This window comes from Xenopus tropicalis, chromosome 7 (genome assembly GCF_000004195.4).
Source record: "Xenopus tropicalis strain Nigerian chromosome 7, UCB_Xtro_10.0, whole genome shotgun sequence".
Classification (NCBI taxonomy): Eukaryota; Metazoa; Chordata; class Amphibia; order Anura; family Pipidae; genus Xenopus; species Xenopus tropicalis.
The window spans coordinates 58,727,858-58,747,453 of record NC_030683.2 but is presented as its reverse complement, the minus strand read 5'-3'; the positions used below and the strand labels follow the sequence as shown (position 1 = coordinate 58,747,453).

At 39.4% G+C, this 19,596-nt stretch overlaps 1 protein-coding gene across 5 annotated transcripts in view; it reads left to right on the top strand.

The window, feature by feature from the left end:
* The window catches only part of LOC101733356 (zinc finger protein 692), a 100,258-nt gene that overhangs the window by 42,876 nt on the left and 37,786 nt on the right, over window positions 1-19,596 (top strand). For 3 of the 5 annotated variants that reach the window (XM_031905484.1, XM_031905482.1, XM_031905485.1), the window contains 4 exons: window positions 3,207-3,260; window positions 13,982-14,060; window positions 15,637-15,751; window positions 16,498-16,597. In XM_031905484.1, the coding sequence (XP_031761344.1) occupies window positions 3,207-3,260; window positions 13,982-14,060; window positions 15,637-15,751; window positions 16,498-16,597 (348 nt within the window). The remainder of the gene's footprint in view (window positions 1-3,206; window positions 3,261-13,981; window positions 14,061-15,636; window positions 15,752-16,497; window positions 16,598-19,596) is intronic. The other 2 variants (XM_031905483.1, XM_031905486.1) reach the window with 1 other exon arrangement.

The following is a 19,596-nucleotide window of genomic DNA, read 5'->3' as shown; positions in this document are numbered from 1 at the left end:
ACCCCTGCGGTACTCCATTAACAACACTGGCCCAATTAGAAACTGTTCCTTTTACCACCACTCTGTAATCTATTCTTCAACCAGTTTTCTATCCAATTACAAATATTATGTTTCAAGCCAATATTCCTCAATTTTATCATTAGCTTTCGGTGAGGTACTGTATCAAATGCTTTCGCAAAGTCCAAGTATGACATCCACTGCCATTCCAGCGTCAAGGTTCCTACTCACCTCCTCATAAAAGGCAATCAAATAGTCTGGCAAGTCTGTGCCTAAAATTATGCTGGCATAAACTTATAGTATTGTGATTTGAAATGTAGTCAAGTATCCTATCCCTTATTACCCTTTCCAAAAGCTTTCTTACCACTGATGTCAGACTAACAGGCCTATAGTTTTCAGGCTGAGAATGGGATCCATTTTTGAATAACGTCACCACATTAGCAATTCGCCAGTCTCTCAGCACCATGGCAGACCTCAATGAATCCTGAAAAATTAAGTAATGGGGTTTGGCAATCATAGCGCTAATCACATTTAATACTCTTCAATTAATACGGTTCAGTCCTGGAGCTTTGTATACCTTTACAGTCTCTTTTGAATTTCCTCCTGTGTGACCCATGCATCACCCCTTTCCATCTCTATAGTAGCTTGCCTGATAGCTTTTTTGCATGCTTTATTTGCTTTCTTGTACCTGATGAGTTTCTGCTGTCTCAGCTATTTTAAATGCTTTAAAGGGGAAGGAAAGGCTAAGTCACTTGGGGGTGCTAAAATGTTAAGCACCCCCAAGTGACTTGAATCGCTTACTTCGTACCCCGGGCTGGTGCCCTATTAGGAGAAAACCGCACCAGCCCGGGGCACCTGGGGCGATGCGCTTCCTCCTTCCTGCTCCGTTCAGCCTTGACTGTGAGTCAGGCACATGCGCAGTAGAGTGAAAAAGCCGACTTCTCTTTTAAAGTTCGGCTTTTCACTCTACTTCGCATGCGCGCGCGGCGAAGAAGGAAGGAGGAAGTGCTGCAGGTACCCCGGCTGGTGCTGTTCTCTCCATACAGGGGCACCAGCCCGGGGTACGGGGTATGCGATTCAAGTCACTTGGGGGTGCCTAACATTTTGGCACCCCCCAGTGGCTTAGCTTTTCCTTCTCCTTTAAAAGCACTTTTTTTTTCAAACATAAAGGTTTTGCTTTGCAATGTCTTTCTTTGCTTACAAGGGGAATATAATGACCTGTATACTTGCTAAGCATTGTTTTAAAGATATTCCATTTTCCTTCCGTGTTTAACCTTTTCAAAATCCTTCCCCAATTTATACATTGCAGAGATGCCTTTATACTGGCATCTGCACGTCTAAAACTTAATGCTGCAGAGACAGCTCTGTAAGTAACTAAAACACTATCTCAAAGGAGACCATGTTATAATCACTTTTCCCTAAACGCGCCCCACACAAATGTTAGACATAAGATCAGTAGGGTAATTATTCTTCCTCACTTATACGGAGTGGTTTATGGAATACACAAATGATGATTTTTTTTGTAACCTTTAGCCCTGCTGAAATCTCTATCCAAAGGCATTCCACACTGTCCCTGGTAATTTTTTTAGCACATGGGTTTAAATCTTACTTAAAGGAAAACTATACCCCCAAACAATGTAGGTCTCTATAAATATATATTGCATAAACAAGCTCATATATAAAATCCTGCTTCATCTAAATGAACCATTTTCATAAAAATATATATTTTTAGTAGTATGTGCTATTGGGTAATCCTAAATAGAAAATTGGGCATTTTAAGAATTAAGGGCCACCTTCTGAGATCATAGGATTCACAGTGCACACAAACAAGGCAAGGCACACATACATGGTAGGCCGCATCAGCTTATGAATGGACAGAGTTTTGCCTTTTGCTTCCACACTACTTCCTATTACAGTTAAAGCTGCACTATTTCTGGTCATGTGATCTCTGAGGGAACACACAGCCCATCACTTAATGGTGGATCATGGGTAATAGGGTCACATAACATAATATAAACTGTCTGTTGGTTAAGTATTCATTCTGCAGGTATAGTTTTCTTTTAACATAAAGAGAAATCACTCCCCCCTTTTTAATCCCTCTGTCCCTCCTAAAAAGGGTGTAACCATTTAAATTCATAGCCCAGTTGCATGTTTCATCCCAACAGGTCTCAGAGATACAAATTAAATCTTAATTTTCAGTACATGCAATATACTTCAGCTCTTCTAATTTACCTGGCAAGCTCTGTGCATTATCCAGTATGCAGCAGAGATTACTCCCTCTGATATTTACATTAGGTAACTGAGAGTTAGAGCTAAGGTTAATATTGGGCTATTTCCTTTGTAACAGAGGAAGCTCCTTAGATGGTAAATGGTATGCCCCCCTCACTCCTCTCCCATGGCCCCTTGCTAATTCCACTCCCCCCTCTTCACTAGCTTTCCCATAAAACTCTAGCTCACCCACCCCCCCTCCCTTGCCTAGTTCAAACACTACTCCAGCCTCTTAGCCATTTTTTTTTGCCTACCACAGTGGACGCCCTTCCATTGAGGTGCAATCCTTCACGACTATATAGATTGTACCCCAAAGAAAAGTCAGCCCAGTGCTGAAGACTTAACTCCCTAAGCTCCTGCTGTCTTGGTAGCTTCCTGCTGCAGTTATAGCTGTTGGAAGCTCAGATCACACCTTCCTAAGGGAGGGGGGGGGGGTAGAGATCTAATGCATTCTTATGGGAAGGAGGAGCAGAAGAAGGGAGGGGGAAGAGAGGAGAGAACTGAGCAGACTCGTGTCGCAATCCCGAAGAAGCCCTAAAAGAGAGGAAGTCTGATACCATAAAACATGTTCACAAAAAAGGAGTGAAGAAATACTGTGTTTCTTTTGATAGAGGACTTCTGTGAGTGCTTATGTAAGTGCTAAGTAAGCTTTATTTCTGATAAAGCTTACTTCGTTTTTACCTTTCCTTCTCCTTTAACCAGCCACCAGCCTGTTAGTATGCCACTTTGATTAATCACAATAAGAGCAAAACCAATCTGTGTTTGAATCAGCTACCTGGCTGTACTTTGCGCTGTGGATTCTTCCATGAAACATTTAAAAGTGATAATTTGCTTTATTTCTGCTGTTCATACAGTGAGGAGAAGGACTCCTCATTCCAAATGTTCTACTCATAGGTCCATATGTAAGCATTTTTGGTAAAAAAAATATTTTGTACCCACAGCCAGAAACCTTTCATGGATGACGAAGTTGCCCAAATATGTAAGAAGAGAATAAGGCAAGTGAATAATGAACATCATGATATGTTATTACGTTTTGCTTACTCCATCTGTGTGCAGTAGCATTGTAGCCTTTAGTCAGTTCAGCTGTCTAAACATTAAACATGGAAAACCATGTTTTTTCCAAACACATCAGTTAACAGTGCTTCTCCAACAAAATCCCTTTTTACTTAAAGGAGAACTATTGTGAAGATGGAAAGATATGATGAAAATAATAATTTTCTCATATATATTTGTTCACCAAATATGCTTACTTTTTAAATAATATTACAAACTGTTAGGATCCTTTCTCTGAGAGCCAGTTCGTCATTGCTGAATGGGAGGGGGCAACACCTTGCTGTGATCTCACAAAACCAGTAGCAATGTCCCATTCTCCCCTATACTGAATGCAAAGCATTCTCCCACCAGAACTGTATACCCTTCTGGTACTTATATTAACAGACAATCTTTGAACATTTGTACTCTTTTACTTCAGGGATATTTCCTAAGGAGAACTTTTAGTTTACCCATAAAAACAATATATAATTTTTTTCAGGACAACCTAAGTTTTCAAATTATGCTAGAATTTTTGTGTAATTCCAATTGTGTAAAAAGATATAGGTTTCTTCCCAAAGCACTGCCAGAAAGCTGCATACTTCAGATTTCAAGGCCATATATTCCACTTACAGTACAGTTCTTACTTACAGTGACTTAGGGGGGCTGGAGAAGGAAGCTCTAACAGCAGACACGAGTGTGATACGAACTGTTCTTCTGTCGCAGGACCGACTTGCCAGCCCCCATGGCTTATTGCCTATTGCAGGGATACCCAACCTTTCATACCCGTGAGCCACATTCAAATGGAAAATGTTTTGGAGAGCAACACAAGTATGAAAAAAGTTCCTGGAGGAGCTATTATTGGCTGGAAGCCTACAGGAGGTTCTGTTTGGCAATTAAACTGGGTTTTTATGCAACTAAAACTTGCCTACTAACCAGAAATTCATACATAAGCACCTGCTTTGAGGCACCGAGAGCAACATCCAAAGGGCTGGCTAGCAAAATGTTGCTCCTGAGCCACTGGTTGGGGAACACTGGTCTAGGGGGTTGGGGGTGCACCAGACTTTCTGTCTTGGCAGTGCAGAGAGAGGACAATGAAATGCGAAGCACGTATGTGATATGTGCTTGGCAGGCAGAGCTTTTTTTTTTTTTTTTTTTCTGCAAGCACGTATCACATACGTGCGTGGCAGTAAAAGCGTTAAAAGCCGCATTTCCACCCGGAAGTGTTGCAGAACGTAGAATCTGCTATCTGTGACACTTCAGTCCTTTTATTCACAGAACATAGATTCTACATTCTGTGGCACTTCAAGGGTTAAAGTTTTGTAGTGTATTATTTTTACTTGCAAAGCCAGCAAAAGGTAGTTCAACGGCTACCTTTTTAAATAATTGTTATAGTGTGCAAAGAGAGAATCATGTGCACATGGTGCTTGCCACCTCAACATTACCAATATCCACAGAATATAGTTTGGTGCACTTAAAACTTTAATATATACAATTTAAAATTAAAATATAATAGGGATAACCAAAATAAAACTAAATTTAAAAATGTATTACCCTTCTCAGACCCACTCACAAAACTCCTGCTCTCCCCTGACTCCGCCCCCAACACAAAACTCCTGCTCTCCTTGCCCTGACCCAGCCACCAAGCACAGTGGGTTTGTTCCTAGTTCCCTGCCTGACTGATAACACTCCCTGAGAAACAGAGCCAGCCCCCACTTTTAAATTATGTGTTCAGCCTGCATCCGAGGTTCAGTGGCTTCAAAAGTTCCATTCTCGGTCAAATTTACACACAGCTGCTCTCCTTCCTCGACATCCCCCTCCCCTCAAAAAACATGTGAAAATTCAGGATTGTAACTCAGTCATAACCCTGTCGCACATGTCGCAAGTGTTAGATGCGCTGCTCCAGTTTGAATTTCCTGCACATCTAACACTTGCGAGTCTCCGAACTCTCGTAGAAACAAATGTGCGACAGGGTTACGACCTGACTTTTCACAAGTTTTCTGGGGGGGGGGGGGGGGAAAGATGTCGAAGAAGGAGAGGAGCTATGTGTAAATCTTACCAAAAACGGAAATTTTGAAGCCACTGAATTACTGATGTAGGCTTACCACAGCTGAGGATTGGCAGCACTGACAGCCAATGAACGAGAGGCAGATCTGTCAGTTAAATGAACCCGACCCCGACTTCAGAGCTGGCCAGAGGCTAGGTAGGAGAGAGGCAGCTGTAGTGGGACCACAATGAAAACTAGAATATTTTAAAAACTATATAAAAATGTTAATACATTATATTTAGAAAGTTTAATAATTTAATGGGATGAGTCTTTTCAGTCATTATTAATTTCATGATAGTTCCCCTTTAAATCCATTTTTTAAAAAAAAAACAAATGTGTTATGTTTAATTTTGAAATGGCCAGGCCATTTTCTTTTTTTTTTGACAAGTGCCTTCACCCTTTTTCAAAATTGTTAGATTGTGTGTGTAATCAAAAGCAGCTGCTCACTGTTCCTTCTGCAGAATCTCTACTATACCCACTTCATTCCTAGCTGTGGCAGACACCTTGAAATCTTCCACTTACGTATATCTTTGCAGCCAACTTATGCTCGCACATGCTCGGTTGAAGGAATGTGGTTGCCTAGTAAACATTCTGAACAATTTTAAAAATAATTTGTGTGTAACTAGAAAGTATGACCATAAAGAGATGCACCTCCCCTTCTTTTACGTCTATGATATATGTGATATGATACTTGTCTAAGTATCCCAAGACAAACTAAATGTTATGTCTTATTGGGATATTGAGGTGCATCTCTTTATGGTCATACTTTCTACTACCATATATGTAACCATATATATATACCATCTATACAATCTAGATTTGAAGAATAGTCTACACTATTATCTAATGTATTCTCAGTTGGATCCGTTGTTGGGACTAATGAGTGCCCTGAGGATGGTAACTGGAGATTATTACTTAGAGATTATCAACAACAACAGATTAAAATGACTAAAGCATAGTGGACTGTTTCCACATTTAATAAGTATATAGAGAATAACATTATCCCTAGAGGGCTACGCATTAAGATCCTCCCTACATTTGAAACACAAGATGTGAGTTTCAAGAAAAAATGGGAGGCTATTTTTCATCAATGCTCTATACAGTTATTAACTTTAGCATGTGCATATGAAAGTCAGATAGTTTCTAGCTTAACAGTTAAAATTAATGATACTGAAAAACAGTTATCTGAGTTTTCTAAGAATGAACACGTATGTTCGATTAATAAGAAGAAAAATAAATACCTCAGATATGAATTATTACAAAGTAGGGACAGTCTTTAAATAGAGTCGTAAAACTTCCTATATACCCAGACCTCATGTAGTGATATATCAGTGTCTGAGAAATCAGGGGATAAAGGTCAAGAAATATCTAGTGACCCTATCCCAGAAGAAACACTGGGAACGAGGACAGGAGAAGGAGGGTTTAAGTACATTACACATCATTAATCTTGGTGAACATAGTCTTACTGACGTACAGGAGAAATTGTTATCCAGAGGTTTATCTTACTCTCCCAGTAATAATGTGAAATGTTTTGAATTATATAAAGACTTTTTCCTTTTCTGCTGCAAATTACTGTTAAAGTTTTTTAATAAGGATAATTCCGGTGATAATAGCACAACTCTCAATCCCTTTATGCTAATCCCGGACTCAGAATCCTCATGATTTATCACCTTTATCTGTACAGACATCTGGGGAACAGCACCAATATAATCAGGCCCTACTGGATCTTAATAAATTATTAATTGAACAAAGTCAAGAGGATAGTATGATTAAACCTAAGAGTCGATTTATGCCTCCCAAGAACACCAGTTGCGCTGTTACTTTCTTTAGGGAATTGGTTATAAGAAATTTAAATAATCTACCTCAATCTGGTATGGATAATTCTAGGAAAGAAGAGAAATTAGCTATAAGTGAAATACAGTATCTGTATGGGATGATGTAGTTCTTAAACCCTCCGACGAGGGAGGGAATATAGTGAAGTGGTATAAAGGTGATACCTTTATTGGCTAACTAAGATAACCATAGCAAGCTTTCAGAACATTTTAGTTCCTTTTTCAAGCTGATTACAATGACGCTGTGGTGCTCTCTGATATACATACAACATTCAGCTCATAGATCAAATAACCAGAAAAAAAGAATATCTGTGTGGAAGGTGTTAACAAAGTCATATAAACAGGGGGGGGGGGGGGCTGCAAGGGACAAACAGATAAGGTACAGGATAATGTGGATCAAAGTGACTTGATATAAATTAGGGTAAGTTACCGAAGTGTGAAGTGAATGGAATTCCATGTGATTAACTGGCCCAGTCTCTACAGATGTTGGTATTTCTGGCTGGGTGCAGGCAGTTCTTAATCTATATAATTTGCCATAAATCTAAGGCCCAGGTTCAGTCCCTTCTCCAGAGAGTTGAAAGTTTTCATTAATTTATACTCCCAAACCATTTTAACAGCCCTCACCACTCCATAAACGATTTAAGAATCTTGGTCCTTAAGGGAAACTTTAAAACAGAGAATTAAAGGAAGGTTTGGGAGTATAAATTAATGAAAACTTTCAACTCTCTGGAGAAGGGACTCAACTATATTGAATTATATTGGCAAAACAAATCATGCTATCAAAAAGCGAATTCTTAAACATGTATCTAGCATTGAGAACGCCCCATCCATGATACATAATTATAAGAAATGACCCCCAGTCAGTAGACTTTTTTTGAACATCATAATGGCAACAGCAATGAGCTTAAAGCCACAGACCTTGTGAAAGTGCCACTAGATTTAGGAGCATTAATGGATTTTTTTGTTAAATGCCCTTAATCCTGATGTACTTAATGAGAGCATTATTTTAAACACTTTCGTTTAATGTGGGAGACCAATATATTTACTAATTACACTCAATATCACTTCATGATACACGTTAATTTGTATTACACATCAATTAATATCACTTTATGGTATACATAAATATGTATTGCACATCAGCACTTACAATCTACAAGAAGAAAGGGTTGAGACACAAGGTGTGGCATAGCATACAGGAGAGTTTTTTATTGGCTCAAGATATTTCTTATTTATGATGTGGCATTCTTCTATTGGTGTTTAGTAATATGCTTCTTCTCTATTGATACTTTTGAATTACCACGCAGCTATAAATATGGGTGTGATACAAAAATTAATTTGCCCTAATATAGATGGTGAAACGTGCATTGGCACTTTTTAGTTTCAGTCAGGCAGGGGTTTTTATTTGTTTATTTAACCTGTTTTGTGGGGGGGGAATTTCTCCTTAGGGACATTTGGGAGCTTTTGCATGGTGGGGATATCTGATCCATTTTTTTTTTCACTACTGGTGAGCGTGGTATTGGTTTTGGTTATTTACCAGTATAATTAGCTGGGTCAATACATGAGTCATAGGTGACACTTGATAAAGGGCGTTATATTGTCCAAAACAACAACCAGGCCCCAGCCCCTCAACTTTGCATGTAAACATACCGTAATAAGGATGAAACATTATTCAGTGGTAGTCGCTGTAGACCAAGGGATATTTCCCTTGACATAGGTCTCAATTCATTTCCAATCACCTGTTATATTGAATGTCACACATAGCTGTCACTGTCCCATGGGATTTCCAAGCTTACCGTATTCTCATTAAACCAGCTTTCTGGGAGATGGTCAGTATTGTTTACATGGATTCAGTTGGGGAAGGTGACTCTCTTCTTTGTTTGTTTAGTGACACCGTCTTCCCAAACCTTTCTTTGTTTATTGTTTATGACAACGACAGTTGGAAGCTGATTTCTAAAGATTGCTTGGATACCTATTAATGTCTTTTTGACCAATATTATTCAGTGAACATTGTCCAATATAACAGTGACACATGTGGCCCAGTAGGGCACCCATTTGCCAGCTCAAGGGAGATTTGTCCTCTAACCAGGTAGCCCTGTGCTGATATTTTTAGTATATTTTATTATCTGTTTTCTTTCTGTTATAACATGTATATAACCTTTTTTTAATTTTATATATGTTGAAATAAAAGTTACGTCTTATTGGGATACTTTGTCTTATTGTTAATTATTGACTAACCCAGGGCATATTAACCTTTTATTGTTCTAAGGGGACACCGCAGTTCTCCATATTTGTACCAGTTCCTTCTAATCTGCGCAGGGGACACTGCTTTTCTGGATCTACTCTGGGGACCCAGCTCTTCTGATGAAATACGTTTATTGCCCCCTGTTTAAATATACAGAGTACCCAGTCTGTACTGTCCAAACATGGGCAACAGTGTATAAGTGGACGCAATTCTCCTATAGTGTACCAGCGGTCATAAACCTACATGCACATAGAACTGTGCCCATATGGTCCACAAAGGTACAGCTTTTGATGAGGTGATGCAGCTCTCCTGTATTACACCTGGGTCTTAATCCTCCAAACTTGGTCCGGTCTGAGCCGGTCACTGCCCCTTCCTAGTGCACAGATGGTCTGACTATTAAATGAGCCGCACTAGTATAATCATTGCCATTGTATATACTTTTTCTGCCGCCAGGGCCCCCCCTTACACAGATGCATCACCATGGCAATGCACCCTACTACTGCTCCTCAATGCCATTCGGACATGGCAAATGTGCACCTTCCTGGAGGTCTCCTTTGTAAGTATTGTTGTCCAGTCCCGTGCAGCTACAGTCCCTTGCTCTTGATACATTTTCTTTGCCACATTTTTTTGTTACATTTTTGTTACAATGGATGGTACATGGTTTGCTACATTTCACCAGCCATCTGATTGTTACACTTTCTATTTGTTTCTGTGTTCAACGGGGTTCTACTCCCAGTACTTTTGATTTTGTCTGAACAGTGGTGTTTTTGACAGTTAAGTTTTTTTAAGCTTATAATGGGTTTGTACTAGGTAGGTGGGGGTGGGTGACGTCACAGCCACGTCACTTGGTGCCAAGGTTTGGATTGTATGAGGCATTTTGAAAAAGGTCCCAAGATGTGACCAAAACGTTGATATTGCACATTAAAGAATTTTTAATTTTTTTTTTCTGCAAGTCCTGTGAGTACTGAGTCCTTTGTTTCTTTATATATATATACACCACCAATCAGGCAAACTGTTCCCAACCTAACTGCTATCATTGAGCAGCTTTCCCTGCACACCCACTCCTCAGCGATGCTCTCTCCCATATGTCCCCAATCCGGCTAATCTGTCCCTGCCTAACTGTAAACACCCAAAGGATCCAACACCAAAGGAAAAACAAAGCAATGTTGTATACGCAGTCCAGTGTAGCGAGGAGTGCACAGACCTTTACATTGGTGAGACAAAGCAACTGCTCTCCAAGCGAATGGCTCCGCATAGGAGGGCGAACACTACAGGCCAGGACTCTGCAGTATTTCTACACCTAAAAGACAAGGGACACTCCTTTGAAAATAGCAATGTCCAACTTTTGGACAAAGAAGACCGCTGGTTTGAAAGAGGTGTAAAAGAGGCCATTCATGTCAAAGTGGAGAAACCATCCCTAAACAGAGGCGGGGGACTTCGACACCATCTGTCTGCTACATACAATGCTGTTCTAACATCTGTACCCCGGCAGTTTCAGAACTCTTCACACATCCATTCATGCAACTCTAACAAGTAACACCTGTTTGAAGAGTTGCATGATACTTTGGTAATCCTTTCAAAGTAACTCCACAGCATTCACACCTCTGTGAGTTTCAGATGTCACCTTTCTGAAGAGTTACTAAGTGCCATTGTGATTGGATTAGTGGAAGAGTATATATGCTGAGGACTTCCCATACCAGTCAGTTGAACTGAAGAAGCTGCTCGGATGAGTAGTGAAACGTCTTCAATGATTACTTAACAAGTCCAGTTGCTTTAAATTTATTTATACTAGATGTAAACACGCGCTTTTCTTACGCACCCACTCCTCAGCAATGCTCCCTGATCTGGCTAACGTGTCGCTGCCCAAACGCGAACATGCGCAGCCTGCAGAAGGAAACTGCACGAAGTTGGCTGCAGGAGAAAACTGTGCAGATATAAGTAGCAACCAAAAATAAGTCTCAAAATGTGTCAGTGTTTTTATATTAAATGCAACTACACATTCCACATGACACATCTAAACCATGGATAGTTTGATATAAATGAAAAGTGTTGATGCAACTTACTGTATTCACAGAAGTCTGGGTAAAATTTCCAGCAGATATAGAGTATCTTTCTATCACCCCAAATTTGTCCCATTTCGGGGTTGTTGGTTGAAGCCAGGGTGAACCAAGGATTTTATATATGCAAGTGTGTTTTCACGGTTCATGACTGACTAGTAGTCATAGTGTCTAGCAGGTAGTAATACCCTAACACCAGCATAAAATCATCCCACCCATTTATATGGACCATTCAGGTATTTCCCGTGTTATTGAAGTGCACATCTCACCACATTGTAGTTAGTGTCTACAGTTTCTTCCATTAGAGCAGTTCACTCTCTCTTAAAAAAAGAGACATACCACACTTAAATGAAACATGTCATTCAGCTACAATGTGACCTGCAAAGCCAAGTTCTTCTTATGTGCTCTCTCCTGACACCCTTTCCTTTTAGTATTTCTTGATCTCATACTTAAAGGGATACTATCATGATTTTTATGGTGTACTTTTCATTTATAAATTAAACTATTTTCATAGCAAATAATTCACTCTACCATTAAAATGTTATTCTTAAACCAACAATTATATTTTTTTTAATTGTTATATTTGTGTGTAGGCAGCCATCTCAGTGCATTGAGTCTGAGTCTAGGCTATTTCTCCTACTCCCATGTAACTGGAGGAGTCCCAAGCCGGACTTTAATTTCTTACTATTGAGTGCTATTCTGTTATCTATCGGGAGCTGCTATGTTCCTACCTTCCCACTGTTCTGCTGATTGTTTGCTGGGGCGGGAAAGGGAAATGGGGTGAATTCACTCCAACTTGCAGCTTAGCAGTAAAGTCACAGGTCAAATGGCTGTGGCACCTTGGGAAATGAAGAATATGGCTAGCCTCAAGTGAAATTTCAAAACTTAATATAAAAAAAAACCTGTTTTCGCTTTTGAAAAACAGATATTAATGCAGGATTCTGCTGGAGAAACACTATTAACTTTTGCGTTTTGAAAAAAAAAAACCAAAACATGTTTTCCCATGATAGTATTCCTTTAAAATACCCATAGCATTTGCCTGAATAAATGTGACTTACATTACATGTTAACAGTTGAATAGGGTTCCGTGATAAACGTATGCATATGATTTATTATGTAACGGTATATTGTCTAATGATATATGTAAAAGCATCACAATTGTTTTCTGTTATTGTAAAATTTATTAAAAGGGGCTTATATATTTTTCTGTAATGTATTAAAATTTAGTTTTAAGGTGAACATTCCCTTTAATTATCAAAAACAAAATTATAAATAAAGTTTTAGTTTAAGCTTCAGTGTATCTTAAAGAGTGGCTAATTCTTAGCAACTTTTCAATGGGTCTATTTTGTTTTTGTATTTTAATTCCTATTTTTTTTCCAGTTTTTATATCAGAGCACACTGACCTCAGCATTCAAAAAAACTAATTTTTGTTTTTGTATTGTTTTTGTTACTTTTTCATTATCTTTCTATTTTGGCCCTATCCTATTAATAATCTAGTCAAACTACTGCCTAGTGGCTAGGGTAAATTGGATGCCATCAACCTTATAAACTTGACAACCAGATAAAGGCTGAAATTTGAAACTGAGAGCTGATGAACAAAAAGCTAGTAATGAAAAAAAAAAATTGGCAATTTGTCGCAACAAAATGCTAAAAAATTATTTTCCAGTTCAGCTAGTGAGAATTGATTCAGGTAAAATTTTAACTGCTGCAGTGAGAAAAACATGTCAGCGTTATTGTACAAATGTTTATAAAAAAAAATGGGCAGGAATCTTGTGATAATGTTAGAGAGAAAATATGTGAATTAAAGGACACCTATCAAATTGTTTCCCCCACCAAAGATGCAGGTGTATTTTTTAAGAAAAGCACCTTAGAAAGCTCCCTGCTGCAGGCAACGCATAGGGTTGAGGAACCTCCAGAGCTGGGGGCAGAGCACTCATTAGAATGCTTTTATACCAATTTTTTTTTTTTAATAAGCTTTTTAGTTTTTTTTTGGGGGGGGGGTTTGGAAAGTGACCAGTAGCTAGAGTTGGGCAATTGTGTCCTTTCTAAAAAGTTCAAGTAGGTGTGCAGAGAGTTTAGTTCTCCTTTTAGCGTTCGCTCTTATTCCTGCTCTAGAAGAGTATGCAAAGAAAAACTGGTATATGTACAAGGAAAAAGTAAACCACACGTTGAGGTGCTAAATTTTGAGGAATATTGTACATAGTGAGAGATTGTCATATTTTTTTTTTCCCAGTACACATTTATTAATTATACTTTGTGTAGTGCTAACGCAGCACTTTACAGAGGATATGCTTTGGTCCTTGCCCAGGACAAGCTTAAAATCTAAGGTCCCTATCACATTTACAAACACTGCGGGCAATTTTTATCTGGAGCCACATATCCTGCCTTTTTAGAGAGTTAGGGAAAAAACAGTATACCCTTAGGATTATATCAGCTATAAACTATCTGAGGATTTTAAAGAGATTTATTTGGCTTTCCTTTTGTATAATTTTTTTCCTACCAATAGGAAATCAACTCCAAGTGAGCTTTTTTTATGTGAACTGGATAACTGTGGAAAAGTATTCTCTAAGAGACAATATTTGAATGTAAGTAAAGGCTGGAATCTATTAAGTTATAGCTAAGTTATAATTGATTGCTCATATGTAAGGGATGTTCTACTGTTGTTGCTTACACTTATCCTAATTTATAATATAATTATACTACCGGTAATTGTATAAATGTCTACAATGCTTTACAAGATTTTTTTTAAAAATGCTATCAGAATCAGGAACATTGAACACAATTAATTCAGGCTCAGTCTGCTTGTGGGATGAACTATGTTACTGGCTTCTAAAGTAATGGAGGACTAAATTCAGTTCCTGTTGATAACTTCTGGGTAAATTTCCTTTGTTGGCTTTGTGCAAGATATTTAAGAGGGTGCTACCATGATGGCCTATACAGTACGGCTAATGCCCCACAGAGAGTGTAGTCACTGACAATAAATCTCTGCTGCTGCGGGCAACTAATCTCCCCAAAAAGCCTTTCCACTGCCAATAAAAGCAATCGGCAGTGGAAACGCTTACGCATCACTTCAGTTTTCCGAAATCGCCTGCCGGAGAAATCCTAGTGCTACTTTGGAAGCATGAAGCGATGCGTAGGCCTTTCCACTGGCAATTCCTTTTATTGGCAGTGGAAAGGCTTTTTTGGGCACATTGCTACCGAGGGCAACTAGAGATTTATCACAGACAACTAATCTCCCTGTGGCTGTGGAAGTTAAGCACCCTTTGAGAACATGTATGTAAGTGGTGTGCTGAAGATTTTTGTTTATGCTATTCTCCCTGTGGGACATTAGCCTAAAGGTTACAAATTTATTTAACCTGTTAATCATTGTCTTGGCTTTGTCATGGCTAGAAGGAGTTGGCATGGAAGTCATGGCAAAATATAAAACTCTGAGACAAATTGTTGTTTAAAGCAAAACCAAATGGATCACTGGCTATTTTTAGCATACAGCAGAGAAGTGTTTTTGTGTTTTATTTAAGACAGGAATACCATGTCACTTTAAACTCACTGGCACTAAAATAAATTAAAAAAAAAAAGATGAAAGTGTGCATATTTTTAAAAGCATAGAGAGGAACAGCACTACAATCATATATTTCACTGAGGTTTATTGCATATCAAGCTGTAGACTACAATTTAGTCCACCTTGGGACCATTATCAAGGTCCCTAAAGGAAAAATGCAAATTTAATATGTAGACATTTATGTCATTCCTGGGATTCCCAAGGTTTTGAGGTAGGTCCCTGGGAAGACCAAAACACTGACCTAATAGACTTGCACTTTTCTTTTTTATTAATTTATAATTAATATTACTTTATTTAATCTTTATTTAATTCTATTCTTTGCTGTTGTATATAATAATGCTTTATGCTACATACAGTTTACAAGCATTGTGGGGAGGTGTCTCATCTGCTAGCCTGCCTACTGTTTTTGGTAAAACTAGTGTCTTCTTCAAAGTTCCTGAAAATAGTGTTGCATTAGGCATTGCTAGTATAATGTATATTTAAGGGATTACTTTTGTAATGGTATAATACATTGAGAGATTCACTTTGCTAGACTGTGCGTAAATGGAAAGTGTTGTATAGAATAACATTCTTTTTCATCACCTTGGGCACTGCTTCCAAAGTATCATCAGAAATACCAGCATGTGAATCAGCGTACCTTTTGCTGTCCAGTACCAGAGTGTGGGAGAAAATTTAACTTCAAAAAACATTTAAAGGAACATGAAAAGAGGCACAGCGGTAAAACTTACTTTCATTACTTTCTACCACTTCATCCCTTTAATACTTTTTTGTATTGCATTAAAGGATAACGAAAGTCAAAATTTTTAAACAACACCCCTCATTAGTTCTACTATTGTTTAGTTAAAACGCTATATTTTTGGGTCGCTTAATGAAAGATTTACTGAGTTACACTTACAGCCTAATTTCTTTCTGTTTTTGTGAATGGCATCGCCATCTTGAAAAAGGGATTCCCAATTCCTTTCCCTCGCCGCTCGATAATGCGCATGCGTTACATTTTCCCCCTGTCCCCAGGTATGCGTCCATCCTTAAATGAATGAAGTGAACGCTTCATTTATTGCTATGGCAATGGTGGTTCCGCTTCTAATTGGCTGCTGGGCATGTAACACGCATGCTAATATTGCAGGGAGCGCACCTAGCCAGAACAGGAGACAGGATCGAGTTACACACATGCGCACAGAATAGAAATTTAAAGCATTGCGACTGAAGGCTGCCACTGGCAGCCTGCAGGAAGAAGGGAGAGATTTCAGTGACACCACTGGAGTCTTCACACTGCTGTAGGCTGTCAGCACCATTTCAGAGAAAAGCAAGCAGGGATCTTGAAATTTATATATAGAGTAAGAATGCCTTTAGACAATTTTAATTTATATTAACCTTTCGTTGTCCTTTAATACATCTTGTGTCACAAAAATTTGACATTGGTTCTCTTTAATTTTTGTTCTTTTTACTCTGCTAATCTCTGTTAGACCAACGAGACTTTATCTGTGAATTCTGTGCTCGTGCTTTCCGTAGCAGCAGTAACCTCATCATCCACCACCGAATACACACTGGGGAGAAACCACTTCAGTAAGTTAAAAAAAAAAAATCTTTGATACAGACTGCCTTTGCTGTCATTTATTACACAGTTTTTATTTTTTCCATCACAATTTGGTATTGGGTTTTGATGTCTGATTATTTGTCGGCATTATATTGGTATCTCTGTACAATTCATAGTAACCCTAGTATTAATCTATTAATACCAATAATAAAGGTATGCAATCCGTTATCCAGAACAGATTACGCAGAAAGCTCCGAATTACAGGAAGACCAGTTAGAGTTTTCAGATCCCATACCCATACTTGCTATATCTGATTCTACTTCTAACTCTCAATTCTCTCTAGTTTTGTCTGGTAGGACTGTTTTGTAAGCCTGTTGATAAAAAAGTTTTATTTAACTTGTTTGCTGGAGTACAGGTATGCGATCTGTTTTCCAGAAACCTGTTATTCAGAAAGCTCTGAATTATGGAAAGCCCATCTTCCGTGGTCTCTAATTTACCAAATAATTCAAAATTTTAAAACATAATTCATTTTTCTAAGTAATAAAAAAGTACTTTGTACTTGATGATCCCAACTCAGATATAATTAATTCTTATCGGAGGCAAAACATTCCATGTAGGTTTATGTAAAGTTTAAATGGTTTTTTAATAGACAAAGTATGGTGATCCAAAGGTCCCAGGTCCCAAGCATTCTGCCTAATAGATTCCCATACCTCCCAACATTTGAAAAATGAAAAGAGGGACAAAAAGATTAGGCGCGTGCAGCGCGGCAAATTTTTAACCACGCCCACTTTTTGGCCACGCTCCAATTACCACACCCCAATGGCGGGATCAGATGCAAATGTGCTATACCCTCATACTGTACTACCTAAGGAAAACAATATAGCAACTCCTATATATAAAATACAAATATAGAGAGAAGGCAGTCAGTTATAAGTGAGTTATAACTATGTACCAGTTTTGCCCCCCATACACAGTGCCCCCAATGGCCCAATAGACAGTACCCCCCATAAACAGTGCCCCCATAGACAGTATCCCCCATACACAGTGCCCCCCTAGACAGTATGCACCATACACAGTGCCCCCCTAGACAGTATGCACCATACACAGTGCCCCCATAGACAATACCCCCATAGACAGTACCCCCCATAGAAAGTGCCCCGTGCCCCCATAGACAGTACCCCCAATTGACCCCATAGACATTAACCCACATATAGAAAGTACCCCTATAGAAAGTACCCCCCATACACAATGCCCCCATAGACCGTACCCCCCATACACAATGCCCACATAGACTGTACCCCCCATAGACAGGTGCCCCCCATAGACAGGTGCCCCCCATAGGCGCTCCGGCTTCTTCTGCTGCTTTGCTTCTTATGCGGCGGTGATAGGCCCTTTTATAAGGTTTGCACCCCGTGCGTAATGACATCACACGTACGCACGGGGCGCAACCTTATAAAAGGGCCTGTCGCGCTGCACAAGAAGCGGCATAAGAAGTAAAGCAGCAGACAAAGCCCTAGCGCCCAGCTCCAACCAGCGCATCCCGCTGTGCTGGATAGTTCAATCTATTACAGAAATGCGGGACATTCATAGAACTATCCGGGACTGTCTATCTACTATACAGTGGAGGAAATAATTATTTGACCCCTCACTGATTTTGTAAGTTTGTCCAATGACAAAGAAATGAAAAGTCTCAGAACAGTATCATTTCAATGGTAGGTTTATTTTAACAGTGGCAGATAGCACATCAAAAGGAAAATAAAAAAAAATAACTTTAAATAAAAGATAGCAACTGATTTGCATTTCATTGAGTGAAATAAGTTTTTGAACCCTCTAACAAAAAAAGACTTAATACTTAGTGGAAAAACCCTTGTTTGCAAGCACAGAGGTCAAACGTTTCTTGTAATTGATGACCAAGTTTGCGCACATTTTAGGAGGAATGTTGGTCCCACTCCTCTTTGCAGATCATCTCTAAATCCCTAAGGTTTCGAGGCTGTCTCTGTGCAACTCTGAGCTTGAGCTCCCTCCATAGGTTTTCTATTGGATTAAGGTCCGGAGACTGACTAGGCCACTCCATGACCTTAATGTGCTTCTTCTTGAGCCACTCCTTTGTTGCCTTTGCTGTATGTTTTGGGTCATTGTCGTGCTGGAACACCCATCCACGACCCATTTTCAGTTTCCTGGCAGAGGGAAGGAGGTTGTCGTTCAGGATTTCACGATACATGGCTCCGTCCATTTTCCCGTTAATGCGAATAAGTTGTCCTGTGCCCTTAGCAGAAAAACACCCCCAAAGCAAAATGTTTCCACCCCCATGCTTGATGGTGGGGACGGTGTTTTGGGGGTCATAGGCAGCATTTTTCTTCCTCCAAACACAGCGAGTTGAGTTAATGCCAAAGAGCTCTATTTTGGTCTCATCAGACCACAGCACCTTCTCCCAGTCACTCACAGAATCATTCAGGTGTTCATTGGCAAACTTCAGACGGGCCTGCACATGTGCCTTCTTGAGCAGGGGGACCTTGCGAGCCCTGCAGGATTTTAATCCATTGCGGTGTAATGTGTTTCCAATGGTTTTCTTAGTGACTGTGGTCCCTGCTAATTTGAGGTCATTAACTAACTCCTCCCGTGTAGTTCTAGGATGCTTTTTCACCTTTCTCAGAATCATTGACACCCCACGAGGTGAGATCTTGCGTGGAGCCCCAGAGCGAGGTCGATTGATGGTTATTTTGTGCTCCTTCCATTTTCGAACAATCGCACCAACAGTTGTCACCTTCTCTCCAAGCTTCTTGCTAATGGTTTTGTAGCCCATTCCAGCCTTGTGCAGGTCTACAATTTTGTCTCTGACATCCTTGGACAGCTCTTTGGTCTTTCCCATGTTGGAGAGTTTGGAGTCTGCTTGATTGATTGATTCTGTGGACAGGTGTCTTTTATACAGGTGACTAGTTAAGACAGGTGTCCTTAATGAGGTTGACTAATTGAGTAGAAGTGTCTAACCACTCTGTGGGAGCCAGAACTCTTAATGGTTGGTAGGGGT